Source organism: Galeopterus variegatus, unplaced genomic scaffold, assembly GCF_000696425.1.
Source record: "Galeopterus variegatus unplaced genomic scaffold, G_variegatus-3.0.2 Scaffold5757, whole genome shotgun sequence".
Taxonomy (NCBI): Eukaryota; Metazoa; Chordata; class Mammalia; order Dermoptera; family Cynocephalidae; genus Galeopterus; species Galeopterus variegatus.
Genome location: NW_007731868.1, coordinates 37,958 through 47,756, shown reverse-complemented (window position 1 = coordinate 47,756; position 9,799 = coordinate 37,958). Strand labels below are relative to the sequence as shown.

At 50.3% G+C, this 9,799-nt stretch overlaps 1 protein-coding gene across 1 annotated transcript in view; it reads left to right on the top strand.

Moving 5' to 3' along the window:
- Window positions 1-1,806, top strand: part of LOC103605353 — a 46,732-nt gene extending 44,926 nt beyond the window's left edge. The window contains exons 8-11 of the mRNA XM_008589923.1: window positions 127-513; window positions 981-998; window positions 1,142-1,248; window positions 1,573-1,806. Coding sequence (XP_008588145.1) covers window positions 127-513; window positions 981-998; window positions 1,142-1,248; window positions 1,573-1,593 — 533 coding nt within the window. The 3' untranslated portion in view covers window positions 1,594-1,806. The remainder of the gene's footprint in view (window positions 1-126; window positions 514-980; window positions 999-1,141; window positions 1,249-1,572) is intronic.
- The last annotated feature ends 7,993 nt before the right edge of the window (window positions 1,807-9,799 follow it).

The window sequence follows — 9,799 nt, the reverse complement described above, 5'->3', positions numbered from 1 at the left end:
TCTCTCTCTCTCTCTCTCTCTCTCTCTCTCTCTCACACACACACACACACACACACACACACACACACACACTGGCAAAAAGAGCTCTCAGAGCAACCCTGGTCCCAACCCCTCTTCACCTTCCAGAGGACCTGAGCAAGGTGACCCCACCCAAGGTCACTGTGTTTGAGCCATCGGAAGCAGAGATTTCCCGGACCGACAAGGCCACGCTGGTGTGCCTGGCCACAGGCTTCTACCCCGACCACGTGGAGCTCAGCTGGTGGGTGAATAGGAAGGAGGTCCACAGTGGGGTGAGCACAGACCCTCAGCCCTACAAGGAGCAGAGCGGCCTCAACAACTCCAGCTACCGCCTGAGCAGCCGCCTGAGGGTCTCGGCCTCCTTCTGGCACAACCCCCGCAACCACTTCCGCTGCCAAGTCCAGTTCTACGGGCTCACGGATGAAGACCAGTGGACCTACGACTCGGCCAAACCCATCACTCAGAACGTCAGTGCCGAGGCCTGGGGCAGAGCAGGTGAGTGGGGCCTGGGAGTCCAAGAGGACACTGAGTCAGATCTGCCACCAACAGGAAACAGAAGGTCCAGGCAGAAATCCAGAAGGAAGAAAGACTAGATAAAGGGGGAAAAAAAGGTAGGGAGCAGGGACCTAAGCACACCAGGAAGGTGAACTAGGAACTTCATGCTAATTCCTCTCCCAGATCCTAGCCCCCCAGAGCCTTGCAGCAAAGTCCCCCTTTCTACTTGGCCTGTTCAGTTCAGCATCTGAGTATTACTCCCCCGTCACATTCAGTACTTCATGTTCCATGGATTACCAGGATTATGTGGCTGACATAAAATCAACAGAAGAAGACGGTGCTAGGACTGTCAGAGGAAGCTGGTCTGGGCCTGGGAGTCTGTGCTAACTACACAGCTGACTTTAGTTTTAATTTGCTTAAGAATACAAAGTCTCTCATCCATTTTTCTCCCCCTTTTTGTCTTTCAGACTGTGGCCTCACCTCGGGTAAGTGAGTCTCTCCTTTTTCCCTCTATCCCCACGGTCTTTGCTCTGGAATCAGGGCACGGAGAACCCATGGACCCTGAGGGGTGGGGGAGGCCAGAGCTACCTGCTCACAGGTACCTACCAGCTCTCTTTCCTGTCCACAGTGTCCTATCAGCAAGGGGTTCTTTCTGCCACTGTCCTCTATGAAATCCTGCTGGGGAAGGCCACCCTGTACGCGGTGCTGGTCAGCGCCCTGGTGCTGATGGCCATGGTAAGGAGAAGGACAGGATGGGGCAGGTGATTGCAGCTGACATGTGACACTCAGCAATTCCCAACCAGGGGTGTAGAGGCCCTGCCAGGACCAGAGGTGGGCAATAGGGAAGGAGGGAGTTCCACTCACATGCCTCAGAAGATAACTTGCAGTTCTGCAGGATTGAGGTGGACGGGCTGTGCTGGGAAGAAGATGGGGTCACTTGAAAACCCAATGGATATTTTGAGGAATCGTACTATTTGTCTGGTCAATGGGCTTTCATATGCCCTCTCAGTCCCCACCGCTCCTGGCTCTTGGTAACCACCAAAACCTTCTCTTCTGCAGGTCAAGAAAAAGGATTCCTGAAGCCAGCTCTGGAGGTGGAGTCGGAAGCTTCCAACCCACTATGGCGCCAATATGGATTCTCCTTCTGCCAGTGCTTCTGAAAAGCTGTTCTCATCTCTCTGCTCATACAGTATCTACCCCTCTGTGCATGCACAGCTGCACATTCATCACTAGAATTTCCCTAACCCAGAGGGGACCCTTGTGTGCCTAAGTGACCAAACCAATAAAAATGTTCTGCTCTGGCCTGACTCTGACTTATGTCTAGGTATCTCTTCTGCCATCTCTGAACTCTCTGTGACTCTCCCTATTCAGTCAGGGTAGAAACAATAAGTATTTAAGGAAAGTCAAGTTCCCTCAGGTAAGAGGGGTGAGGGACCCACCCTGTAATTGACAAAAGAGGTGAATTAAATGTGAAAGGCGGTGAAGGGAGCTGAAGAGGTTGCTCCCTGAACAGTCTAAAGAGACAGAGATGTTGAATACAGGAGTTTTCTGTCCTGCCCTGGACAGAGGTGCTCTAAGGAAGAGTTGACCTGCTCAGATGTGTCCACCCACCAGCTGGCCATGTCTGCATGGCCCACCTTCCTTCCAGCTCCCTCACTGAGGACACTAGTTCTCTCCCTCACTAAGTAGGGTTCCCAGCTAAGAAGACAATGCAGTGACTTGGAAATTGATTTTCAATGGAAGATGTGCCTTCCAGTTTCAGTTACACATCTGTTTATACATTTCTCTGTAGTGAATTACGTAGGTGTGAAAACATCCCACTCATTCCCAGAAGGATAGAAAATAAAGTTCCCTAAAACCAAGAATTAGACCTATTTCTACTTCTAGAAATCCTTCAAAAGCTCTCTGTTGTCTCACTGTCACCATGGTGATGTGGTCCCAAGTCCTCGAGATGGCTTGTGAGACCTGATGATGATTGCCCTCCACTCCTTAGTCCACATTCCCCTTGTCCTCTCGTCCCTGCACCCCCTGAGCTCTTGGCCTTCAGGTCATCCTGCACATGCTGCACCTCCACCTGGGATGACAGAGCACTTTTCTTCCCTTGGTGACTACTACATAGACTTACAGATTTGGTTCCCATATCCTCCCTTCCAAAGAGCCTTCCTTGGCCCTTTCTTGCCCCTTTCTTACCTCCTACCCCCCTGAGACTGGATTAGATTCAGCCTTTATTTTGCTGTCATAGTGGCTTTTCATACCTCCTTCATGACATTTGTCACACCTGATGGAAATTTGTCTGACACACCCACTTGACTGTGAGTTTCTTGATAACAAAGATGTGTTTTATGATAGTATCCCTGGGACATGGCATAGTACCTTGACTCAGTGTAGACACTGGGTAAGTATCTTTGAATAAATGAATGAACTCAAAGTGACCCAATTCAGGAGCAGTCATAGCCATGAGGCCTGCCTGAAATAGCCTTCCATTTAAAGGACTAGACCACACAGGCTTCCTTCTCTATTGCAACACATACATGCATACAAAGATGTGTGTGTGTGTGTGTGTGTGTGCGCATACATACATGCATATGTCTACATATGCATAAACAGTCATGCGTCCCTTAGTGACAGGGACATGTTCTGAGAAATGCATCATTAGGCAATTGCTTCATTAGGCGATTTTGTCCTTGTGTGAACATCATAGAGTCTGCTTTACACAAACTTAGATGGCATAGCCTATGGCTCCTAGGCTGCAAACCTGTACAGCTGTACTGAATATTGTAGGCAATTGTAACACAATTGTAACTATTTGTGTACCTAAACAAATCTAAACATAGAAAAGATCCAGTAAAAATACAGTATAAATGATAAAAATAAAAATGGTACACTTATTTAGGGCACTTACCATGAATGGAGCTTGCAGGACTGGAAGTTGCTCTGGGTGGTCAGTGAGTGAGTGCTGAGTGAGTGCGAAGGCCTAGGACATCACCATACACTACTGTAGACTTTATAACACTGTACACTTAGGCCACACTCTATTTATAAAAAGTAAAGTAAGTGCACTACAACTTTGCAATGGCTGTGATGTCAGTAGGTGATAGGAATTTTTCAGCTCTGTCATAATTTTATAGGACCATCACCTTATGTACAGTCTGTCATTGACCGGAAAGTCATTACACCACAGTGCACGATTGTATATATCTACACACACACACGTGCACACACTCACTCACTCATTGAACACATATCATTGCCGTGTATTGCTATTGACCTCCAAGAAAATAAAGATAACCAAATAACAGTCCCCAAGAAGTTAACCTGTTCATAAAAGGAGTAAGTCATGAACAGAAAGAGCTGAAATACAGGGCAATGCTTTGAAATAGCAATGAGAGCAGTCTACTAAAATGCTCAGAGGGGAGCACTCAATTTTGGACTGGGAAAATCAGGGAAGAGTCTGAGGAGGTGGCAAACTCTTCAAAGGAAGAATTGGTTTCAGTTTTCCACTCTAGAGAGCAGTCGAGCCGGTCAGAAGCATGAACAGAAGACCAAACAACACAGTCAGGTATTTCTGCGTACATTCTTTTAGCTGGGTGGAAAGTTTAAAGATAGGAATAATCAAAATTAAGGCTGAAAGGGCAGGTTGGTGTGTGCCACTCTGAGAATGGACTCATATCATTGCAACCAGCATGGAGCCTGGCACATGGTAGGTATTCATTAAATACTTGTGCAATGAATGAGTGATAAGGAGTCTAGACTTTGTTCAGGAAGCAAGGGGGAACTATAGAGATTTCTGAGCTGTTTGTCCTTGTGCCATGAGTTGCCTCACCTGCTCTGTGAACTCTCCTGTTGGAGCTATTTCTCCACCCCTCGCTCCTCTCACCAGCCTCACTATAAGAGCCAGTCTGAGGAGGTGGGCATAACCAGCCCCAGAGGGGAGACCCCATGACATAGGTGGTCTCCTCAGGGTGGTGCATGTTCCAGGGAGTGGCTTTTGTGCCTCCGACACCATCACCACCACTAACACAGAGACCTTCTCCAAGCCCCTCCCCACTTTAAATGTACCCTGACTTTGTCCTTTCCCAGCCCCACTCAATCAGACTAACCTCTGCCACCTGCGCTTCCTGCCTCTGCTGGGTGGTTGGGGGAGGAGGGCCAGCGGGGGGGAAACATTTTTGTACCATGGTGTAACATTGTGGGGACTGGGGGGGGGACACGATGATTCAAATAGAGGAAGTGCTTTTACAAAAAGCCCTGCCCCAGAAAATGTCCTCACCCAGCCCAGGGAATGCAGCTACTGGATGGGGAGAGGTCTCTGGAGCTGGTCCCTGCTGTGGCCTTGCAATGGCCTGGACCCAGTGAATAACTGTGCATCTCCCGGCTCCAGACTCGGCTTCCCAGGAACATGAAGGCCAACGCAGGCCACGTGAATTCAGCCTTTTTCTTAAAACTTGCCCTTGACAAAGGGCTCACACATGCATTATTTATTAAGAACTCACTAAAACCCTGTGGGAAAGATATTATCCCATTTTTCAGATGAAGAAACTGAGGCCATAGAGGGTATAGGTCATATAACTAGTGAGAGGCCCGGTCCTGCCTGCAACACTTCCCAGATCCAGCTTACACACCACCACAATATCCCTTCAGATTTCACGTCCACTGTGTTGTTCCCAAGACAAGCTGATCCTCCACTGCAAATTGGTGGTGACCTCATGCAATGTCCAGATTACTATGCCCAGCTAATTCTGGGGGTGGGAATGGGAAAGCCCAGGCAGGAGAGGGAGGGTGCACCCTCAGTCTACTGGGGGAGGTGGGGAAGGGGAAGGAATTCTTGGCAGCCCCATGGCACTGTGCTCCTACGCTGAGCAGTTCTTCGGGCCAGGGACGCGGCTCACGGTGGTAGGTAAGAAGGCCGCTCCAGGTGGGTGGACTGCTCAGCCTGGACGACCCCCCGAACCCTGGCCTGAGCAGAGTGGGCACTGAGCCATTTAGCGACCTTTGTGAGGGAAGGCGGGGTTTGCACCGGGGTCCGCAGGGCTGTGCGAACACCGGGCAGCTGTCCTTCGGGGCTGGCTCCAAGCTGACCGTGCTGGGTAAGGACAGCTGGGGATCCTGCAGCGCTCCGAGGGGCGGGATGGAGAGAGGCGGCTGTGTTGAGAGGAGCTGCTCCGGCGCTGGGCTGAGAACTCCTGATGCTGGGTCCTGGGAGAGCCATGGAGCGCTCAGGGATGGTGGGGACCGGGGCTGAGTCTGGCACAGCAGGAGCGAGCGGCGCCGGTTTTTGTCCTGGGCCTGGAGGCTGTGAGCACAGAAACTCAGTATTTCGGGCCAGGCACGCGGCTGACCGTGCTCGGTAAGCGGGGGCGCTCCGGACGCCGGGCTTGGGGGGCTCTGTTTTTGTGCCGCGCCCGGGGGCTGTGAGCCAAAACGTGCAGTACTTCGGCGCGGGCACCCGGCTGGCCGTGCTGGGTGAGTTTCCGCGGGACCCTCCGTCGGTCGGGATGGAAGGTCCCGGGCACCTGGGGGCCGCCCTGCCCGAGCTCGGCCCTGGCCTCCGGGGCGGGAGGTGGCTGGCGGCGCCGCGGGGTTTGCGCTCGGGGCTGAGCCTCCGTGCTCCTACGAGCTGCACTTCGGTCCGGGCACCAGGCTGACCGTCACAGGTGAGATTCGGGCGTCTCCGCCTCCTCCTCCCAGCCCCAGCGCCTCGGTCCCCGGTCCCCGGTCGCCGGAGGGGCGTGGGGTGGCCCGCGGGGGTCGGCTCTGGAACTCCATCCTCTCGCTCCTTCCCCGGCTGCGCGAAGGACTTGGGTGGGGGTCGGGGGATGTTCAGGGTCCGGGAACCTGGGTTGAGGGCAGAGCCACTTCTGATCTCTTTTTTTCTGAGGTATTTCGGGACAGGGAGAGTGGTGGAGAAGGGGAAGATTTATTAGGACCCTGGGAGCCGCTAGACTGTAGAACGATCCAGAAGGGAAAACTTGGTTTGGAGGTGGGGGTGGGTCAGAGGGGGCGCAACTGCTTCGCACAGGCAAGCAGGGCTGGCTGGGCAGGGAAAGCGGGAACGCGGGGATGGGACGAGCCGCTCCGGAGAGGTGTCAGGGGCCAGGATTCCTTCAGACGGAGCGTGCAGTTGAACAGAGAGGAAGAAAAAGGCTGGCAGGCAGGAGTGGAACAGAGATGCCAGAAAGACAGACAGAAAACACGAGTCAGTAAAGAAGAGTCAAAACAAGCTGGGTTTGTTGGTTGACTGTTTAGCAGTATGGATTTAAAATTAGATTTATAACTTCTCCGCCTCATTCACTCCAAACCTCAGATCCCTGAGAGGCAGGGACACAGCATCCATACCTGGCCAGGGCTGCTGAGCAAAGCCGTGCAGGAGAGCAGGGGCAACCTCAACCGCGGGGGTGCATGTACCCCTAGATGTCCCCCCCGTCCCCAGCCTGGCATCTCTCCGTTATCACACTAGTTATTCCAGGTGAAACAGTCCAGATGCTGCAGGGAGTGTGTCACAAACACACACCAAAATGCAGCTATTTTGCCTATGAAGTGAGAAAAACTTCCTGGAAGATCCTAGGCTCTTAGAGCTGAAAAGGGACCTGGTGATGAGAACCCTGAGGCAGAAAGGGGAAATAATTCACAGTACTGCTCTGTGAACCTGGACCATTTGACAACAACTACCATAACAGCAGTAGGCACCATGGGTAGTTAGACTGTCATTCAACTGGATGTCATAGACTGGATCCAGTGGGACTCAGACAAAGGAAAATGTGTCCAGAGGAAGTGCAGGGTCCCTATGATCAGCTGGGGTGGAGAAAAGACCCAAACTGTAGAACCAGATAAAGCTCAGTTCCAACCCCTGGTTCTTCAGTGATGAGTGACCTTATTAATGTGTGAAACCCAGTTTCCTCAACTGTAAAGTCTCATTAACAATACCCACCATTTACTATTGTTGTAAGGGATAAAAGAGAAGCAACATGTAGAGAATCTAGATTACTTTGTAACTCAGTAACACTAGGTCCCCAGGGAGGGAGTGGGGATGCTGAGCCCCATATTGATATCAAAGGAGGGCAGGACTTGGGATGTAGAAATGGAGTGGAGGGCTGTGCATGTGAGAAAGATGGGCTGGGAAGAGGAAAACTGAACATCACAGGTTTGCCTGAGGCTAGTCCAACCCCACAAGCAGAGCACACACACAAACAGCTGCTCACTGGTACAGACACTTACACCCACCTAGGCAAGCCCCCCACCCTCCCCTCAGGGACTCACAACCATGGAAGCACAGCTGACCCCCCCTCACCACCATGGAGTTGTGTAGACACTGGGTCAGGGTGTATCAAGGGTCTTCTGTTCATCCTGCATATCACATCTATAATATCCTAGCACACATGGCTCAAGGCATATCTTTCATTTTCACGATAGGAACTGAGTGTTGGCTGAGTGAGGGGGTCAAGGAGTGCTTTCCTTAGTGCCCCCGGATCGCTGGTAGAATTCCACAGCCAGGGCCTTTGAGATGAGACTGAAAATAAACAGGCTGAGAGCAGAAAGACTGACGAAGCCAAGTTCTGCAGACAAAAGCTGGGATGTTACATATCTGCCCTGGCTCGGCCAGTAAAGACCTAGAGGCATGGTCATAACTAGCAAGGTCAGAGTTGGGGGGAGGAGAGCAACTACAAAATTTGCAGGCCCAGCTCAAAATGAAAATGCGGGGGCTTTTTTAAAAAAACAACTGGAATTTCAGAATGATGACAGAACAGCATTAAACCAAGCATGGGGCCCTTCTAAACCAAGCATGTGGTCCTGTGTGACTCCACAGGCTGCATAACCATGAAGCTGGCCCTGGAAGGAGGTCACATCCACAGAAATGTGAAGAAGTGTCAGGACAATTTTTTCTCCATAGTCCAGGAGACTAGGAATAGGTTCTCAGAAAATGATAGGTCTTCATTTTAACAGAATTGCTCAGAAACAAAACACATTCAGGGCTGGCCAATTAGCTCACTCACTTTAGAGCATGGTGCTGCTAACACCAAGGTCAAGGGTTTGGACCCCATACTGATCAGCTGGCCAAAAAAAAAAATCAATGGAAAGCAAAGAACAGGATAAAATGAACAGAAGGCAGGCCCAGAAGAAGAGAGTCAGCCAGAGGAGAGGGTTCCCAGGGAGTGCATTCACCTGTGGGCCTCCAAGACTCCTATCAGGACAACTAGTAGCAAGAAGTGTCTGTGATGATCTCAAATGCTTATTAAGGAAATTTGCTGCTAGGAAAGAGTATAACATTTGGAAGCAAAGGGACAGAGAAGATTGAAGAATCCCTGAAGTTGAAATAAGGGTCTTGATTATTATCTGTGTGAGCTGAGGAAACTCAGTTGGTATCAGGAGGCAGAGGAATGGATAGGATGGCCTTGGACCCCACAAAAAAGTTAGAAAATCTTTTATTCTAGGGCCGGCCCGTGGCTTACTTGGGAGAGTGTGGTGCTGAGAACACCAAGGCCACGGGTTCGGATCCCTATATAGGATTGGCTGGTTAGCTCACTTGGGTGAGCGTGGTGCTGACAACACCAAGTCAAGGGTTAAGATCCCCTTACTGGTCATCTTTCAAAAAAAAAAAATCTTGTATTCTCCTGAACACACCGTAAGATAAAAGGATGGCTTCACAGAGGGCAAAAAATAGACCATCTGCATGTTATCATCTAAAGAAGGCTTCCAGCCCCCAAACGTCTCTCTCATCTCCAACTCCCCTTTGTTCCTTAGCTCCTTAGATTCATATGTAAATAACCTGGCTCAGGACAAGGGTTTTCTGAATACTTATATCATTTATTCTTTACATCTGTTCTGCAACACTGGAAAGTCAGTGCTGAGATCTCACTTCAAAAGCAGAAAACAGTAATTTGGAGACACTAAAGAGTCTGTCCTAAAGTCACACTGGTGGGCAAAGTTAGTTCTAGGTGTTGGATCCTGTTATTCTGATTCCAATCCAGTGCTCCATTTAAATAACTACTACATAAAATGGTGAAAAGTAGACATATAAGCTTTCATTAAGGGAGGATAAATCAAAATACATCAATGAAGGGATATTGCCCAGAATTTTAGGCAGTGCCATTCATAAGGCCACCTTAGGTGGATGGAGACAGTGTCTGTCCATAGGGTGAATACAAAGGACAGGCATGAAGGAGGGAGAACAATCAAGGAGAAGTGGGACAGACCGCAAAGCAGACAGGACTTAGTGTAACATAATTTTCCATTATGGTGACCCCTTACCAGCATTCTCTCTCTCTCTCTCTCTCTCTCTCTCTCTCTC